General features: G+C 44.8%; 1 protein-coding gene across 1 annotated transcript in view; it reads left to right on the top strand.

Moving 5' to 3' along the window:
- CMTM8 (CKLF like MARVEL transmembrane domain containing 8) overlaps positions 1–19,958 on the top strand; it is a 105,097-nt gene extending 85,139 nt beyond the window's left edge. The window contains exons 2-4 of the mRNA XM_034993234.1: positions 7,525–7,698; positions 17,378–17,494; positions 19,522–19,958. Of these exons, the coding sequence (XP_034849125.1) occupies positions 7,525–7,698; positions 17,378–17,494; positions 19,522–19,605 (375 nt within the window). The 3' untranslated portion in view covers positions 19,606–19,958. The remainder of the gene's footprint in view (positions 1–7,524; positions 7,699–17,377; positions 17,495–19,521) is intronic.
- Positions 19,959–20,429: the final 471 nt, after the last annotated feature.

The following is a 20,429-nucleotide window of genomic DNA, read 5'->3' as shown; positions in this document are numbered from 1 at the left end:
TCATCCATTGTGCTGGCTTCTCAGGGGAGCCCTTTTGTGTAGAAACTCATGTCCTTAAATTCTGAGGTTTCTTGAGTTATTTTGTGGTTGATTTCTTTCCCTCTTTTGTCTTTAGCCTCTATTCCTGGAACGTATCATTCGGATAGTTGACCTCCTTCCTGACCTGTCCTCTAATTGTCCTCTTTTCCTGTTTTTTTTTTCTTCATCTTTTTGTCTTCTTACTATCTTTTCTAGAAGGTTTTCTCAATTTTATCATGTAACACTTTCAAGGAGTTTTTAATGTCTGCTATCCTATTTGTCATTTCAAAAACGAATTTTGTTCCTGAAGGACTATTTGTGTCCTTCCAGTAACCTGTTTCTGGTTCACTACTGTAATATCGTTTCTCCCTGAGGACACTGATCTTTTTTTCTCCCTCTTCAAAGTTACTTTCTTCCAGTTTGTTTTTTGGTCTCAGCTCTCTGCCCCATTATACGGGCTTTTTTGTCATCATAGATCTGGTAACCTTGGTTGTCTGCCTATGTTTTAAAAATACAAAGCTGTTCAGATGCTCTAAGCACATAGATGGGGCTTATCAACTTTGAACTCCATTGTGGATTGACCAGGCCAGGCTGTGTGTTGGTGAATCCCCAAGGTCTTTTCTCTCGTGCGAGTGAAGGCTTCGCTGCCAGTGCCCTAAGAACCCAATGGAAGGGAAAGGTTAGGGATTGAAAGGATGGGGAAGTCTTCACACTGAAGAGTCATTTCAGTCTCTTGTTTCAGCATGATACTCAAACCTTCAACTGTGCCTTTCAATCCCGAGACCACCCCCCCCTTTTTTTTTAACCTTCTTTAGAGTGGTTCTCAATCAGGGGTGACTTTGCCTCCTAGGAGACACTTGGCAATTTCTGGAGACATTTTTGATTGTCATTAAGAGGGAGATGGGCAACTTGCTGCTAGCATCTAGCAGGTAGAGGCCAGAGATGCTGCCAAACCTCCTGCACAGGGCGGCTCTCAACAACAAAGAGTTGTTGACCCCCTGGGTCAACAGGCCTGAGGCTGAGAATTCCCTACCTAGAGAATAAACGTACAGACCAATCACAGAGGTGGGGCAGTCACCTGGTAGCTTATAAAGTAATCTAGGACACAGCTACTTTCAAACAGCTCTCCGCAAATCCTCCTCACTTGAGCCATCCCTCCTTCTCTCTCAGTCCCTGTTCCAGGCCCAGAGATGCCTGAGTCTTTTCAGACCTTGCAGCAAGCGTGGTTTGGTTCTTTACTTTCCCCCTCCAGCCTCCTCACAGTGGCCAAATCTGTTACCCCTCATCCATATGTGTCCCAGGCTTCTAAAACTGTGTTGCTTTTGTCTCCTTTCCTATTCATCCCATTCTCGTGATAATTTTAGAAGGGTTTGGAGAAGGAGCAAAATCAGACTCGTGTTCAATTTGACATCTTCATCCAGAAGCCTAAAATACATGCTGCAGCTACCGTGGCTGGCACTGGTCCCACCGTCTCACAGATGAGAGGAATAGAAGATTCCAGAACCTGACCCAGTATATGGAAAGTCACCAATACGTGCTAACAGATCAAAGACTAGCTGCTAGAAAAAAATAAAATTGGCCTTTCCTCGCCCCATATATAGAACGCAATTCTAGTTGGATCAACACCCTAAACATATATACAAGCTGTAAGAAAATATAGGAGAATATTTGCATAATCCTGTGTTGAGGAAGACCTTCCTGGGCAGGTGGGAATAGAAGAAGGCTTAAAGGGGGACCAGTTATGTAGACGTTTAAAACTTCCATACGACAAAAGACTCTGTTAAAACAAACAAACAAACAACAAAAAAACAGTTAAAAAACAAACCTGGATGGGGAAAATATTGCCCAATATGTAGTTGGTTACCATGCCTCTTCTGTAAAGACCTTTACAAATCAGGAAGAAAGTGATTTTTTAAAACATATCAATAAATAAGGAAGGAGCTCAATAAATGAGGAAGGGACTCGAGGTGGCTAATAAGCATTTGAAAAGGTGCTATATCATCCTCACCACTAATCAGGAAAATGTAAACTGAAAGAAAAAGGGTACTATACATCAGTGGTTCTTAAGGTGTGGTCTCTGGACCAAGAGCATCAGCACCACCTGGGGACTTGTAGACCTAGTGAAAAAACTCGGAGAGTGGGACCCAGCCCTTCGTGGTTTAACAAGCCGGACAGGTGATCCGTGTAGCCATGAGAATGGAAAAACGATGTTCAGTGTCATGCTTGAATCTCCCTGTGCTGAGTGAAAGAAACCAAACACAAGAATACATACTGTAGGATTCCACGTATATGAAGTTCAGAAACAAGCAACAGTAATCTAGACTATTAGGAATCAGGACGATTGTTACCCTTAGATGAGGGAGGGAGTAACTAGAAGTGAGAATGGAGCTTCCAGGCACTGGTCACGTTCCGTTTCTTGGTGTGGATGCTGGTTATTAAGGTTTGTGCAGTTTGTGAAAATTCATTGAGTTGTTCATTGCAGATTTGTACATTTTTCTCTATGCTTCAATTCGGTGAAGCAGGGCAAGGTAAATGTGAGATCTCTCTCTTTTTAAGATTTTATTTTTAAGTCATCTTTACACCCAACATGGGGCTTGAACTCATGACCTCAAGATCAAGAGTCCCATGCTGTGGGGCGCCTGGGTGGCTCAGTCGTTAAGCGTCTGCCTTCGGCTCAGGTCGTGATCCCAGGACCCTGGGATCGAGCCCCACATTGGGCTCCCTGCTCCGCGGGGAAGCCTGCTTCTCCCTCTCCTACTCCCCCTGCTTGTGTTCCGTCTCTCACTATGTCTCTCCCTGTCAAATAAATAAATAAAATCTTAAAAAAAAAAAAAAAAGAGTCTCATGCTGTACCGACTGAGCCAGCCAGGTGCCCCAAGATCTCTTTTTTTAAAATCAGGTTTTAAATTATTTAAAACATGGGAACTCAGGATCGAAGAGAAAAGCATGCTTTAGTACAATTAGTACAAGGCTTGGATGAGTAAGTTGGCAGTACCTCTAACATTTAAAATAGCCTAGAAATTCTGCCTCTCAGAATCCTTCCTGGGATTCAGGTATATATTATAAGAATGTTCCCTGGGCATTTTTATATAAGCATAAAGGAGACAACTTAAATTTCTCTCAATTGGGAACTTGTTACATGAATTATAGAAAACTGGGCAACTGTCAGAATTGGCATAGATCGGTGTGTAGTAGTGCGAAGGGGGTCCCCCACGATATTGTTCATGGAGAGAAGCAAGTCATAAAGCACCATGTACAGCGTGATCCATATTTTCAAGAGAGAAAGAAAAGGATGTACAGGTGGTAGTCACAGATTCAAGGAAAAGAATTTAAGAAAGGTAGATTTAAAGTTTTTATATTGGTTTCTCTTGAGAATTTACAACTGGTGGATGGAGGTTGTTGCTTCTTTGTGTATTTTTTATATACTTTCTATATTTCTGTGTTTATTTTTACCTGCATTTATCACTTTGGGAATTTTTTTTAAGTCTTAGCTTTACCATTCAAAAAAGTCTTAGACTAAAAAAATGCTCATCAGTGAAAAAAACAAACAGTATTTTTGTAGTCTAAGCAGATAAAGATTTAAAGTTTGTCTTAAGCAGATAAAGATCTAGAGTTTGTCTTAAACACACACACACACACACCCAGCAGGAGATGACTAACATTTTGTAGAGTGATTTTCATCAGTATTGGTTATAGTGAGAGACAAAAGGCTTGCTTCTTATTTCTGTTACCTAGGAAATTCACTTGGGTAGAATTCTTTTCTTGACGGGGGCATGCTTTTAACTGTGTTTGCTGGTGAGGTCATGGGTCAGGTATTCCTGCTCTTTGAGAGATGGCTCAGTTAACGATATTGTCCCTGTGTGTAAAAGATGACCACTGCTAGCATATTAGACAAAGCGTCTCTAGACAGTGGACCCTGCTTGCTTTAATAATGAAAAGCGCATTCAGAGCCAGGAGCTGTTAGGTGAGCCGGTCTAGCGGGACACAAGCTCGTGCTGGAGACTTCAACCCTTGCATCCCCTGGGGAAACAACCTAACCCTGTTTGCCGTGTTACGTTTCACAGCAGTTATGTTTCCTCTGTGCATCATCAACAAAGGGCCATTCTGACCTTTTCAGTTTGAATCAAGAACCCCGTGATGTTATTTCAGACCCCACCATGCTGGGTTACATCTAACTACCAGTCTCACTGATCCAATGAGTATCACATCTATGTGTGTAGATTACCTGTCAGTTATGATGAATTCAGGCCCCAAACCCCATTAGTGTGAGGCTTAGCACTTTCTGGAATTCTATCTCATTTTGTACATCTTCACTTTTGATAAATTCTGCTGCCACGAATGTAAGCATAAAAGCACATCTCCGTTAAGTATTGCTTTGGAATTTATATACAATATCAAACAGACAAAAAGAACAGCAACTTTCAACTCTATAAAGAGGGGAAGCAGCAACATTTAGAGTCTGTTTTGTGCTCCCCAGCACAGCAATCAAACTGTAGCAGAGAGGTGGGCTTCTCGCGGTGAGCCGTGTACAATGTCCCTTGGAAACCTGTCTGAGGGCTTCATGACCTCACAGTAAGTCTTCCTTCTTAAAGAGGGGCCTTCACTCTTGTGCCTGCAGCATCCACTTCTCATCCCCATCTGGAGGGGTCCTGGCCACCTCAGGCTGGGTAGGTTGAAAACTGAGCTCAGGAGCTGTGGTAAAGATCAGCCCCTTCACCTGGTCCTGTTTCATTGTTCAGGTGAGGAAGTGACAGCCCTCGTACGCATCATACATCTTTCCAGAGACTCTGCACGTCTTTCCACTCTATCCTAACCTAAATCTATTCGAGTCCTGGCCCGGCCACTTCGGAAGCGTGTCTGGAATTCCCTCACTTCCCAATACTCGCTGCCACCATCTTGGTCTTGAATACGTCATCTTCTCCCACTGGGACTATTGTGACAGTCTGTGAGCTTGTCTCCTCCCACACACCCCCTCTTCCCCTCCACGTGCCTATTCTCCCCAAGCAGCCAGAGCGGTATTGTAACCAAACTAACGTGCAGTCGCTCCTTGGTGAGACTCAGATGGAAACCACACCAGGTGGAGTTGCTGCACGGTGGATGAGATCACGGAGAATCACTCCCAAAGCCGTGACTCCCTGAGCAAGGGTGAAGGGGTTCCTTTTATTTAGGGTTAGGATGAATATTTAGATTTGTCATTGCATGTAGAGGGGAGCATAAGGCTGTGCATGCACCTTAAAGAAACCTGCCTGAACATACATTGTATGTTATATAAATGAGGCTGGGCTCCTCCTTGGAGCTTGTGCGGAGATTTTTTTTTTTTTAAAGATTTTATTATTTTTGTGAGAGAGAGAGCATGCGAGTGAGCATGAGCAGGGGAGAGAGGCAGAGGGAGAAGCAGACTCCCTGCTGAGCAGGGAGCCCGATGTGGGACTCGATCCCAGGACCCTGGGATCATGATCTAAGCAGAAGGCAGACGCTTAATGGACTGAAGCCACCCAGGTGCCTGGAGATTTAGTATTATAATGAGGTAAAGGTACCTGTCAGTCATTCCCTGGTTCACTCCATGGTCTCTCTGCAGAGACGTGAGTGGGGGTTAAGTTCAAACTGATCTGGGGGGTCTGGGCCACCAGAACTCTTTGTCTGGGCAGTCGCTGTTGCTTGAGGGCTAGTTTCAGTTTTCATCACAGGATGTTATACCTGTCAGGTCTTCTGCCTCAGTTAAGAGATAAGCTAGAAAGAAGAGCTTAAGAAAAATATGGGACAAAGGTCAGTGGGTACAAGCAGATGAAGAGTAAAGGTCAGGTCTTGGGGTCTAGCTGGTGACAGTATTAAAAATTTACCCTGGTCCTATCACTCTCTTGCTCAAACCCTGTCACCACCCTTAGGAGAAGGTACAAAATTCTTAGGCCACCTGGGCCCATATAATCTGACTCACCCCCACCTCTCTAACATTTTGCACCAATGTCCTAACTTAGTATACTTTTTTATAGGTTCTAGAAGGGCAGCAAAGCCCCTCCCTGCTCTGGACCTTTGCCCATGCTGTCTTCTTGCTTACCTCTCGCTAGCTCTTACTGGGTCTTAAGGTATTCTTCAGCATGGCCTTCCCTGACACTTCCCATGCTTGCAACAAGGGTATATCTCTCTATTATACACCCATATCATACCCTTCATTTTCCTTCATAGCATTTTTCACAATTATAATTATTCAGATATTTCCTCCCACTAGACTTTAAGTTATGAACAGCAAGGTCTGTTCAATGTGTGCCCCACCCATCCTTGGGGCCTGATAGCAGGAAGCCTGGCAGAGTTTAGTGCTCTTAAGGGTTAAACAAATAGGTGAAAACAATCTTCCTAGATTTGTGATTAAAATTCCTGTAGTAATTTGTTCCGTATGCCACAAAGAAAGCTAAAACAGAATTATTTGTCCTGAGTCTTATCAGCTAGAGCCTGCCCTGGACTCCTGGGGATATGGTTTGGATACTAACTGTTTCATGACCTAGGAATAAAGTCCTGGTCCCTGGAAGGTGCTGGAATGCGAGATGCATCCTTTGCTCTGGACTTCCTTTGTTCAGGACTAAAGATGCCTACAGTTTGGATCAGTATCTTTTCCCTTGAGGAAATCTTCCTCTAGTCAATTGGTGACATTAATTTGGCTTTGGGTTTGGCCTTATTCATCAGCAGTGAAGATTTGGATGGCTCTTGCTGGAATAAATGCACAACTTATGTTAAAATGCTGAATGCCGGTGTCTGCACTGGGCCCCTGCGTGTTCTCCTTTCTGAAGGCTCTCTCAGGCCACGTGTTATTTGCCATCTGCGGGGGGAGGGGGGCAGCGGTGGCAGGTGGGGAGTCCTCAGAGGTTCATCCCTTGAGAGCAGATCAGTTCCATGGACCACCTCAAGTGGACCTGCAGTCTTGCTCCTTGACAAGCATCAGCCTGTGAGTAAATTCCAGCCACAGGTGTGTGTAGAATGTCCCCTTGTAGTAGTTTAAAAATCATTATTAGTGCTAACATTCAAAAATCAAGATTGTCATGTACAAACTTGACTTTCTGTGTTTTCTTGAGGGGAAAAAAAATAAAAGGAAGATCTAGCAAAACTGACACACAACCAGGGAGCCTGCCTGGCCCAGTCAGTGGAGCATGCGACTCTTGATCTTGGGGTCATGAGTTCGAGCCCCACATTGGGGGTTAGAATTTACTTAGAAAAAGATTGGCCCACAGCAGTTGCCTGGAGCTGAATAGAGACTGCCCCTTACAATAGACACCGTTTTTCTTGTTTTCTGATCTCTATTCAGCCTACCATCTTCATCCTTTATACCTTCCTGGCATTTGTGGGCACGCGAGTTTGCAACCCCTGTTTTGTATTCATAAGTCACATGTATGTGTAAATATGAACAAATGCTATAAATGACACTCTGTATAATTGTTTTTTTCTCTGTCCCTGCTTCCTTCTTTACTTTCTCCTTGTGTCTCCCTTTTCTTTCAAACTGCCTCTGCCATTTTACAGGTTCTGGGATTGCTGGTGTGGACGCTGATCGCTGGAACTGAGTACTTCCGGGTCCCCGCATTTGGCTGGGTCATGTTTGTAGCTGTATTTTACTGGGTCCTCACCGTCTTCTTCCTCATCATCTACATAACAATGACCTACACCAGGATTCCCCAGGTGCCCTGGACAACGGTGGTAAGGAAGCCAGGGGTCATCTTCTTGTCCACTGCCCACTAGGTAGGATTGAGCTTAGTCCTTCCTAGTCCTTAGTCCAACAATTCAGGATTGTCTCTCTGCCAGCAAAGCAGGGGACAAAGCCAGGGAGAACCCAACATAGCAGGTGTTTTATGCCTGAGTATGGAACTGGGCTTGTTGGAAGGTCCAGGAATTTCTTTTAGGCAAAAATAGCAAACCAGTTCTCAGAAGACTGAATGAAGAGAAATTCAGTTCTTCATTAGTTCCTCATAAACACCATCACCTGGAAATAAGTACATCGGGGCACCAGCCTCGGCAGATCTCACTTCCTTTAAACCCCTCCTGGGGCCACAACCTTGGCCCTTTGTGCACAGAGCTCTTTGATGTTGGGATGCACAGTGTGTGCAAACTTAGAATGAAAAATGAAACTGCTGTTAGAATAAATAGGTGTCTTCATATTTGGAAGCAAGTGCGGTCAAGGGTGATTGGATGCTTGTCCTGGCTCCGGGCACCATGGTGGGTGCAGCATAAACTAAGGGGAACACACGGTCTGGGATGAAATAGATAAGAAAATGTACCTCTCTTAGTCGGCTCTGGCGCCATAACAAAATACCATAGACTGGGTAGCTTAAATGACAGAAATTGATTTCTCACACTTCTAGAGGCTGGAAGTCCACAATCAGGTGTCAGTAGAGCTGGTCTCTGGTGAGAGCTCCCTTCCTGACTTGCAGATGTCTGCTATCTTTCTGTGGCTCACATGGATGGGAACAGATGCTATCAAGAGGATCCCAACCTCTTGATCTCATCTAACCCTAAATACCTCTCAAGCGCCTCATCTCCAAATACCATCACGTTGTCAATCAGAGCTTCAATGTGTGCACTTGGGGGGACACAGACATTCAGTGCATAACATTCTGCCGCTGGCTCCCCCAAATCATGCCCTTCTGACATGCAAAATACATTCATTCCATCTCAACATCCCCAAAAGTCTTAACTCATTCCAACATCGACTGAAGTCTAAGAGCCAAAGTTTCACCCAAATATCATCTAAATCAAGTATGGTGAGATTGGAGGCATAGTTCATCCTGAGGCAGAATTCCTCTCCAGTTGCGAGCCTGTGAAACCAGACAAGTTATGTACTTGTAAAATACAGTGGTGGGACAGGCACAGGATAGATGGTCCCATTCCAAAAGGGAGAAATAGGGAGGAGGGATGGGGTGGCGAGTCCAAGGCAAGCCCAAAACTTACAAGGCAAATTCCATGGTATGTTAAGCCTTCAGGATAAGCCTCTTTGGTTCAGTGCTCTGCCCTCCAGGCCCACTGGGGTGGCAGTGTCACCCCTATGCGTCTGCAGGGTGACCTGCCCCTGAGGCACTGGGGTGGGCACATTCAGGCTCACAGAAACCAGAGAGGCAGCCTACCCTTTGAAACTGAGGAGGAACCAGCCTGCCCCCAGGGCCTGATGATCTCTGAATGAGCCTTTGGGTGACTCATTCTTTTTTCTTAAAAATTGGCACGTATTCACAGCCAAATGGCTCCATGGTTCTATCGTATAGATTCCAAGAAGTTCAACAGCACTCCTTTATTTTGTCCCATCTCCACCCCTTTTCATTCAAACTCACAGCGTTTCACCGGTATAATCCCTTACCTGTTCCTGGCTTCTACTGACACATGATTAGATCTGTGGTTTGCACCCATGATCTCTTTATCAAATGGTTGTTTGGCCATACCTGTGCTGTTCTCTTCAGAGCAAGCTTTTTCTTTCTTTTTTTTTTTTAATAGATTTATTTATTTGAGAGAGAGAGAGAGTTGGGGGGAGGAACAGAGGGAGAGGGAGAGAGAGAGTCCGAAGCAGACTCCGTGCCGAGTGCACAGCCCAACACAGGGCTTGATCCCATGACCCCAAGGTCACAACCTGAGCTGAAACCAAGATTTGGATGCTCAACCAACTGTGCCACCCAGGCACCCCAAGTTTTCTTATTTTTTTGCAATATGGATAGGCTGAGAATTTTCCAAACCTTCAAGTTCTGCTGCCTTTTTGCTTAACAATTTCTTCTTTAATTCACCTCTCTCCTTGTGCATTTTACTATAAACAGGAGGAACCAAGCCGCTCCTTTAACACTTTGCTTAAAAAATCTCATTTAAATATCCAGTTTTTTGCTTGCAAGCTCTGTCTTCCACAAAGCACTAGAACACAGTTCAGCTAAATTCTCTGCCACTTTATGACAAGGATCACCTTTCCTCCAGTTTCCAAAAACATGTTCCCCATTTCCATTTGAGATCTCTCCACAATGGCCTTTAACATCCATATTTTTACTAAGATTCTGTCTGTGGTTATTTATGCGTTATCTAAGAAGATGGAAGCTTTGTCTTAGCCTCTTCTCTTTTCTTCCTAAGTCCTCACTGGAATCACCTTCAACACCCATAGTTCTAGTATACTCCTCAAAACTCTCCAGCCTTTACTCATTATCCAGTTCCAAAGCCAGTTTTATATTTTTAGATCTTTGTTACAGCACCACCCCACTCTTGGTTCTAAAATCTGTCTACCCCACTCTCGATATAAATTCTAGATTAGTCAGAGTTCTCTAGAGAAGCATAGGCATTAGGATGTGTATGTGTGTGTGTATATATAAAGAGATTTACTGGAAGGGATTGGTTCACATGACTGTGGAAACTAAGAAGTCCCAAGATCTGCTGTCCACAAGCTGGAGACCCAGGCACGCTGATGGTGTAGTTCCAGGCTGAGTCCAAAGGCCTGAGAACCAGGGAACCTGATGCTCTAAGTTCTAGTCTGAAAGGCACCAGGCCTGAGACCCAAGAACACCTGATGTTTCAGTTTAAGCCCAAAGCAGGAAAAAAGACTGATGTCCCAGCTCAAGGCAGTCAGGCAGAGCAGTTCCCTCTTACTCAGCCTTGAGCACCTCAAAGTAACAGTCACATGGGAATACCAGGTGAGGGCATATAGTCCAAGGGACCTGGGGGAATGTAAGGAATGCTGTTTTGGAAAAAGAGGGGTCTTAAAAGGATGTCTTGAGCAGAGTGCTTGTGAACTTGGAAGAAGAGAACTTGGAAACTGTCACAGGAGAGCAAATGGGTGAGATGTAGGAATGAGCAGTACCTTTCATTCCACAACTGCTGAGTCTCAATTCCTAGGTATGCTGTCTGAATCAGGGCTTGGCAAACTTCCTCTATACAGGACCAGACAGTAAGTATTTTCTCTTTTGGAGGCTATCCAAACTCTGTCACAACTACTCAACTCTGCTTGCAGCATGAGATTGTCTGTAGACAATTTGCAAATGAATGAACATAATCCTCTTCCCAGTAAAACTTTATTCCCAAAAACTGGCTGTGGGCCAGATTTGGCCTGTGTGCATAGTTTGCTGACTTCTGTTCCAGATCATCTCTGGTCTCTCTCTTCTCTAAGCCTAAAATACTTTTCACTGATTTTTTACATTAAAAATTTTAAATTTTAAAAAATTTAAAGATATTTTAATACATTAAAATTAAAAAAAATAAAGATTGATTTATTTATTTTAGAGAGAGAGAATGGGGAGAGGGGCAAAGGCAGAGGGAGAGCGAGAATCCTCCAGCAGATTCCCCACCGTGGGGCTCAATCCCAAGGCCTTGAGATCATGACATGAGCGGAAATCAAGAGTCAGCCGCTTAACCACCTGAGCCACCCAGTGGCTTAAAATTTAAAATGTAAATTTAAAATTTTTAAATAAATTTTAAAATGTAAAAATAAAATGTTTAAATAAAAATTTAAAATAAAAAATTATAATTTTAGGGGTGCCTGGGTGGCTCAGACGGTTAAGTGTCTACCTTTGGCTCAGGTCGTGATCCCGGGGTCCTGGGATCAAGCCCCACGGGCTCCCTGCCCAGCGAAGAGTCTGCTTCTCCCTCCCCCTCTGCCTGCCGCTCCCCCTGCTTGTACTCTCTGTCTAAATAAAAAAAAAAATAAAAAATCTTAAAAAAAATTATAATTTTAATATTAAAAAATTAAAATAATGCTCTAGCTCGGTCGGTAGAGCATGAGACTTTTTTTTCTCCTAAGCAGTAACATTTAATTTACTTATAAATTTGTAACTTGGGAAAGGCTCAGCAGGACAGTATATCTCTGCTTCCTCAGTCAGCTGGGCTGGCTTGAAGGTGGTTGGAGGCTGGAATCATCATACGTCTAGCAGGTGATACTGCCTGTCAGTGGGACCTCTGCCAGAGCCAGGGCCAGAATACCTACACATGACCTCTCCGTGAGCCTGCTTGGATGGTCTACTGCCCGGTGGCTTGGGTTCCAAAAACTATATATTTTTTCATTCTTTATTTAAATTCAGTTTAGTTAACATATACTATATTATTAGTTTCAGGGGTAGAATTTAGTGATTCATCCTTTGCATATAACACCCAGTGCTCATTCCATCAAGTGGAGCATGAGACTCTTTTTTTTTTTTTTTTAAGATTTTATTTGTCAGAGAGAGGGAAAGAGAGCACAAGCAGGGGGAGTGGCAGGCAGAGAGAGAGGGAGAAGCAGGCTCCCCCAAGCAGGGAGCCCAATGTGGGGCTCAATCCCAGGACCCTGGGATCATGACCTGAGCCGAAGGCAGATGCCCAACCGACTGAGCCACCCAGGCGCCCCTTAATCCTTCATCTTATCAAGCAAGACCATCGGCCTCCACCTTAGAGGTTACACACTCACACGTGTGGAAAGACCAGACAAGTCATGCAAGGGAGCGTGAATTCAGTGAGTGTTGAATTCTCGCCACCCAGACACACAGTTTTTGGGCATCTTAATCAACTGGGGAATATTCTTCACTTCCCGGAGAAATAAATTGGAAACGTGCTCTTCAGAATTGTTAGATTTTCTGTTATTTCCCTCCCTAAGGCAATCCAGAAATCTGGGCTTTTGTGTGAACTCTTTCACTTTTAAAATATTTTTAGCCAAATTTTAAAAACTTTTTTGCAGCCAGCAGCTGCTACAGGTCAAACATGTCTGACTTCGGGTTGGGGGGTTTTTATTTCCTGCTCTGCGAAGCCCCTTTGCGAAACCTCTCAAAGCATTTGTGAGTGGGGTAAGCAGTGTTAACTGGATATCCAAAGTGGGATCTGGGGGAAAAGTTTTCCTGTGTAACAGCTAAGGTCTCAGATCTTTATTACCTGTGCCCAGCAGAACCTCTTGCAGAAACAGACTGGTTCAGATGCTGGCCCTCACTGTATGTCCCACACTAACTGGAGCATGGCAAGGGTCAGGCCAACCCAGGACTCTGCTGAGGCAGCTGATGGGCTTCTGGTGCCAGAGTGAACCTTCTAGAATCTTGCTGCTCAAAGTGCGGTCCCTGGACCAGCAGCATCACATGGGAGCTTTTTAGAAATCTTTGGTCCTGCCCCAGACCTACTGAATCGGAAGCTCTATAGAGTATCTGGCAATCTCTATTATAAGCTTTCCAGATAATTCTTAGGCACCTGAAGTGTAGGAAACACTGGTTTACAGATAATTATAGGTCCACACCCCCTCCCTGGAACCTTTAGGCTAGATATGTTTGCAATCACAATTTTTTTTCAAATTTTAGAAAGAAGTAATCTGGTGCATTTATTACATAAGGTGACCCCTCCCTCTGAGTCTGGGGCAACACTGTAATCAGACATGTTAATATTTCTGCAAGAACACATGCATTTTTCCTGCTAAGAGGGATGCTAAAGACTGCATTGCCCCTGTGTCAGTGCAAGCCAGTTTTTGCTGCCTAATGACTTTGGGGTTTACATTTGGTTGTCAGAGCATTTGAGAAATCTAAGATTAAAGAAAAGGGAGCAGTAGACCTGATTTTAGTCCCCTGGGAGTTTGGCTGGGAGACCGCCCATGGAACACTACAAAAAGCAGAGTCTCATATGTTTTGCCTTTAGCTCTTTGCTTGACAAGGCATGAGCTTTGCACTGGACTTGGCTTGACAATAGGCATTTTTCCTATTACATCTGAGGAGAATACAGGTGCAGAGTTACTATGTCCATCCTTAACATGGAGCGGAACCACAGCAGGTTCCCGCGAGCACCTCTAAGCTCCTGGGCAATATCATTTACCCAGAGAGGCTGCAATGAATGCTTTCTGACAAATCTGATCTGAGCTAAAACTTCAAAGCAATACAGTCTGTCCTCCTCAGAGCACTAAGCACCAGGACCTCCACAAAAGCTTTTTCTGAGGATCTGTCCTCTGCAGCTCATCCCTGTTGGCTTCATTGCAAGCACTCTGAGCAGTACTGGGCACAGGGCGGAGGGTGGAGGGTGAGGCCTCCTTCCGTTGACAACATCAGCTACCATTTATGAAACACCTGTGTGCCAGAGGTCGGGCTGGGTCCTTCATATCTTACAACATTTCACCTCACACTAACTGCAAAGAGGGAATGGATTATTTCCGTTTGGCAGGTAAAGAAACTGAGATGCTGAGAGGATTTTGATAGGAATGGGATGCAGGTCCCCGGATGCCAACCACAGTTGTCCACCCTGGAGTCTGCTTGGCTCTCAGGGGACACGAGTGCCCTGGTTCTAACCTTCAGGAATTCTCTGAAACTGAAAAAACCTACCTCCCCTCTACTGGGAAGGGATGAGATGTTCTTAGCAGTTAGGTTTGGTCAGTTGTGGATACCAATAATACAGTGTGGAGGGTCAACAAGGGGGCTAGCTGCTTGAGGGTTTTATCTATGGGTGCCTTTATTTGGGGGAAAGGACATTTTATACCAAAGAGGGATCGAATTTCAGAAAAGAATAGCCTCCCTCCACCTTCTCCCAAAAAGGAACAGTTGGAAACCTTTTGTAAGACACTGTATTTGTTCTCTGTTGCCTGGGGCCCAGGGGTGGCTTGAGAACTGGCATGGGAGTTGGAGGGGCTCCCTGATCGTTCAGCTTGAACAGTCTCGGACTTGGGTCCTATTTCTCAAGAGCAGTACAATCTGTGTTTCCGTGAAGCTCAGTGCTATTCTAGAGCCTGCTGAAGCTTCGCCGTTGCCCTCCTTCCCTTCTGTAGCCACACAGATCTCTTTTTTTAACCTCTATAACAATCTCAGATCCGGGTTCTTTGCCCTTATTTTTTCTTTCCTCTCTCCACCTGTTTTCACTAGGTTCCCACTCCAGGCATCCCTCAGACATACTTACTTTGGGAGTCCTAGGAAGATGGGGGAGCCAGTAGGTTGGGCTCTGAGGTAGCAAAATAGAGGCTGTGAGAATCCGTCGGGAGCCCTTGGGGTGGTGTGTGGGGGAAGGAAGCCCTTCCCGGCTTCCCTCCAAGGGAAACAGAATTTCTCATTTCCTTGGGAAAATGGATTGGGCCACACTTAGTATGGAGTCGTGTCCCCACTCCCTCTCCAGCCCTTCACCCACACGGCAGAGGGGACAAGGGCCTGTGTCAGGGTGGTCCTGGCAGGGCTGGCCTCCCGGAAGCTCTCTCATTCATCTCTCTCCTTGTATGGGGACTGGACATGCATGGGTGCCCCCAAATACATGTTTAAAGACATTCCTCACAGCAGTGTTGGTAATCCCGAGAAAGCTAGGAACATCAAATGCCCATCAACAGGGGAAGAGTTAAATTCTGAGGTATTTGTGTCATGACAAGAAATGAGGTCCATCTGTTTGGACTGACAAGTAAAATTGCCCTTGGTATCTTTCTCAATGAAGAAAAAAATCCGAACAAAACAGAAAAACCCCCACTGAGATGCCTGACTATATGGCTCTGTTTGTATAAGATTGGGTGGTGGCTTATATCTCAAAGGAAAGGGTTGAGGTGAAAGGAGTAGACTGACTTTTTACTCCAGATTGTTCTCTCCAGACGGGATTTTGTTTGGTTACCATGGACATGCATTACTTTTTAATTTTTTTCTTAAGCATTTTAATGTTTCAAATGTACTACATGGCTAATTTATTAAATAAATACCACTACCTGTAAAAGGCCACAAAACGAAAACTAAAGTCTCACACCCCTCAGAGGTAACTACATTGAACTGTTTCAGCATTTAAAAAAAAAAAAAAAGTAGGAAGTCCTTTACTTGGCAAATAGCAAATGTGCAAATCTCTAGAGGTAATGTGAAATGAAAAAAAAAAAAAACTAGATTTTTAAAAAAATGCACAGATGTGTTCCTGGACCAAAAACCCCCACAACCAGCAAACATAATCAATCACCAGGGAAACCAGGACTTCCTGGGGACACATTTCTTTTTTTAAGACTTATTTATTAGGGAGAGAGAAAGTGAGGGGGAGGGGCAGAGGAAGAGAGAATCTCAAGCGGACTCCCTGCTGAGTGGGGAGCCCAATGCAGGGCTTGATCCCTGGACCCTAAGATCATGACCTGAGTCGAAATCAAGAGTCAGACACTTAACCAACTGAGCCACCCAGGCACCCCAGGGGACACATTTCTAATGGCAGATGAGCATCCTGGGCAGCCTGAATCCTGGGGCTGACCCTTATCATAAAGTTTAATCTCCTTAACCCAGAACAATATAAGTGAAGTGTGGAGGTTGTAAGAGGGATACACAACCCACCTCCGAAGGACCTGCATCTGGAAAATTCTATGTGCCTTTCTCCTAGAAGAAAAAGATACTGCTTCCCCCCTACCCCTACCCATTCCCGTCTCTCTGAATGACTGAGGGAGAGCTGTAAGACCATGGAGGGCCTACTCCTGAGAGCCACCCTCTTCCTACCTGTATAAGCATTGGTTTTCTGCATCAGTTTTGCCCCACCCCATCCCTACCTCTCACCCTTGTTCAGACGGGGGTGAAGTTTGGCACATTTCACAATTTGATTTCCTAGAGTTTAAGTATAACTGGAAACCAAATATCTACTGGATTTACACCTCTCTCTTCTCTAAGAATAGGAAAAAATAAGATGAAGCCAGGAGTGAGGTTAGTTCCGAAAGGGTTCTGTTAATATGTATAATCTTAGTTTCATTTTTAAGAACTTGCTGCTAGGATTGAGGAGTTCACCTAAATGTCGTCTCCCCCCCCCCCCCCCCGCTTAGCCTGGGGAATAGATCAGCTGGGCCTGCTTTGGGAAGAGCTATCTCGCAGCTCTGGGTCAGGGACAGGTGCCGAAAGGCTGTGGCTGCTGGGGCCACAGTCTGGGCAGATCTCGCTGGGGAACTCCAGCTGCCTGCCTTCCTCAGCCAGTAGGTCACCAAGGCTGAAATCGGGATGAAGCAAGGATCAAGAGCAAAGTGAGAGAAAGAGGTGGCCGAAGGGACAAGCAAGGCAGCCTGGGTGTCTTGGGGGCAGGTGAGGGGTGTCTGGGTGTGCTGTGTAAAAGTTGGTAGGAAGTTGGGGCATCTGGGTGGCTCAGTCGTTAAGCGTCTGCCTTCGGCTCAGGGTCATGATCCCAGGGTCCTGGGATCGAGCCCCGCATTGGGCTCCCTGCTCAGTGGGAAGCCTGCTTCTCCCTCTCCCACTCCTCCTGCTTGTGTTCCCTCTCTCGCTGTGTCTCTCTCTGTCAAATAAATAAATAAAATCTTAAAAAAAAAAAAAAGTTGTTAGGAAGCCCCCTCCTCCTGGAGGCACTGCTGAGCTGCCTCTCAGAGCCCTCATCCCTGCCCCCTCCAAGTGTCCGATGCACCCCTTACCACACCTGGCATGCAGTTCTGGCCACTACAGAGATCCAGAGGTGCCCAGACCTTCCACGCTCCCTGACCACTCCACCCTTCTATCTCCCCCAGGGTCTGTGCTTTAATGGCAGCGCCTTCGTCTTATACCTCTCAGCCGCTGTGGTGGATGCGTCTTCTGTCTCCCCCGAGAGAGACAGCCACAATTTCAACAGCTGGGCAGCCTCATCGGTGAGTGAGCAAGCCCTTTCACCTGCCCCACCCCCTTCCTGCATGGTCAGGGTCACGGTCTCCTCCTCCCGGTGGGGCTGGGGGTCCAGGAGGAAGACCCAAGTTATCTGTAGGGGCGGGAAAGCCTCACCTGCGCTCGAGACACTGGCAATTAACTTGTTGGTTAAAAGCATCAAAAATTGGGCTCCTGGGTGGCTCAGTCGTTAAGCGGCTGCCTTCAGCTCAGGTCATGATCCCAGGGTCCTGGGATCGAGCCCTGCATCGGGCTCCCTGCTCGGCGGGAAGCCTGCTTCTCCCTCTCCCACTCCCCCTGCTTGTGTTCCTGCTCTCTCTATCTCTCTCTCTGTCAAATAAATAAATAAAATCTTTAAAAAAAAAAAAAGCATCAAAAATTACTGGGGCCTCCTGATGGCCTGAAGTGCACAGAGGTTAAAAGACCCAGCTTGGGGTGCCTGAGTGGCTCAGTCATTAAGCGTCTGCCTTCGGCTCAGGTCATGATCCCGGTGTCCTGGGATCAAGCCCTGCGTCGGGCTCCCTGCTCAGCGGGAAGCCTGCTTTTCTCTCTGCCTCTCCCACTCCCCCTGCTTGTGTTTCCTCTCTCTCTGTGTCTCTCTCTGTCAAAAAAATAAATAAAATCTTAAAAAAAAAAAGACCCAGCTTGAGTGAAAGCCAAATAGCTGGAACAAAATAAGTATTTGAGGAAGAAAAAATATTTGAGGCACTCTAAGAATAATTCTACTGACTACAGTTCAAGTGGGGAGACAGCTGCAAAAAAAAAAAAAAAAAATGAGCACACTATGATTCTATTTTTACTTAAGAAGTGGAGATGTTTGTTTATGCGATGGGAGTGCCTGGGAAAGCATACATGAACAGAGGTTCCTTCCAGAGACTGTGGTTGGATGATGAAGGGAGCAGCCTGAGGGGCTTCTGCTTTTTAATTTATGTGCTTCCATACTATTTGCATATTTAAACCATTAATGGGTATTGTAGTTCTGATTTTAAAAACTAATTTTAGAAGTTCCTCTGAGATTGGCCTTAAAATATTCCATTCCCAAAAGAAGTAATTGGTGGGGGGGTTTGGGGTCAGTTAAAGAGGAATACCAAAATGATCATGTTAAAACCGATTGATGATACACAGCCGTTCATTATCTATATATTTTTTTAAAGTGGGCACCATGCCCAGTGTGGAGCCCAACATGAGTCTTGAACTCACGACCCCAAGCCGAGATCAAGAGTTGGACACTTGATCAACCGACTGAGCCACCCAGGCACCCCCCTCCCCTATTTCTTATATTCTGATATTTATATTCAAAAATCTCTATTTAAAGGTAGAGAGCATGGTGCTCTCATGGTTCAGTCAGTTAAGTGTCTGACTTGATCTCAGCTCAGGTCTTGATCTCAGGGTCGTGAGTTCAGCCCCACATTGAGCTCTATGCTGGGCATGAAGCCTACTTAAAAAAAAAAAAAAATTTTTTTTTTTTTTTTTTTTAATCACAAGCTTTAGCAGCACTAAGCTCAAGCTATCATACAGCAAGAATCAGCCAGACCTGGGCATTGGCTGCCCCTTCAGAGGCGCCTGCTTTTTCCCTGCTCACCATTCGCACCCTGTGGGTTCATCGCTTCCTCCCACCCACTCAACTCCTTTATGTAACTGACCCTATGGCAATCTGAGGTTAAGCCCTGGTCTAAAATTGTCTATACTAAATTAGGAATACATGTGCTTTTCTCAGATACACACCACCATACTCACCCTGAAGTGAACACCATGTGGTTATTTGAGCAAAACTACAAGCTTTCCAGATATGTTGCAAAAAGAAAAACAAAAAACAAAACAAAAACCCCAAACAACCAGCATAGCCAGAGATCATTTCAGAAGGAAGGTAATTGAACCAATAAAGCAATTTTAGATGAGAAAGCCTGGAGTCAAGGGATGCTATGAGTACCTGATTCAATGGAGGTGAAATGATAACTTTTGCTAATTAGAATGTGCCCTAAGCCCTCTTTCTATTATCCTCTGTTTTCTCCAGTTCTTCGCCTTTTTGGTCACCATCTGCTATGCTGGAAACACATATTTCAGTTTTGTAGCTTGGAGATCCAGGACCATACAGTGATTTGCCATTTTGAGAATTAAACAGGAGAAAGCAGGAAGAATCTCACTGTAAAAAAACAGCAACAACAAACTGTAGGTATAATGTATATTTCCAGAGAATTATATTTAACTAATGTTTTTATATACTTAGTTAAATTTGCTCACAGTGGTTTGTTACAGTTAAACTGGATACTTACTTGCAAATTGTTGTAGCTTATAAGGAACTCTTAAATATCTTGTTGATGTCTTCATGGACCTTGTTTTCTTAGACAATGTATAAATAGATAAATTGCTAATGTTAAGACGGTGTCGAGTTTGTAAACCTAACTTTTTAAAATGCCAGATTCTTTTCTGATTAAATGTTTCAAAATCTTGGGTAAGGTGTCTGATTTGAGAAAGGAGACCTACTGCCAAAGCCCAAGGTTGGGTGCTGTGGGTAAATCTTCATCCTCACAAGGCTGCCCAATTGTAGTATTGCCCAGACACCCTTGTCCACAACCACCAGGCCAGGGTAGTAGGAGAGACCCTTCTCCCCGAGACTGGGGATCATCAGTGGCCATGGTTCTCACATGCTAACCAGTTGACCCAGAAAGCATGTAATGAGACACTGGCCTTGCAGTTCGGTAATAACCTAAGTGATGGTGCTGAGTGCCCAGACTGATGTGCTGTGTGGCAATTTTTTCCTAATACATATTAAAATAAGTGCATAACCATTAAACCGATAAATACTTGCGTGTACCTTAAGATACTTGCTGACCACAGTGATGCGTGTACTGTACTTTGTGGAAACCACCTGACCCCACGTCTCCAGACTCCAGAACTAATATTTTGTGGCCCTGTTATGAG

Source organism: Mirounga leonina, unplaced genomic scaffold (genome assembly GCF_011800145.1).
Source record: "Mirounga leonina isolate KUSES-001 unplaced genomic scaffold, KU_Mleo_1.0 Mir_115, whole genome shotgun sequence".
Taxonomy (NCBI): Eukaryota; Metazoa; Chordata; class Mammalia; order Carnivora; family Phocidae; genus Mirounga; species Mirounga leonina.
This window is presented reverse-complemented; position numbering and strand designations above follow the sequence as displayed.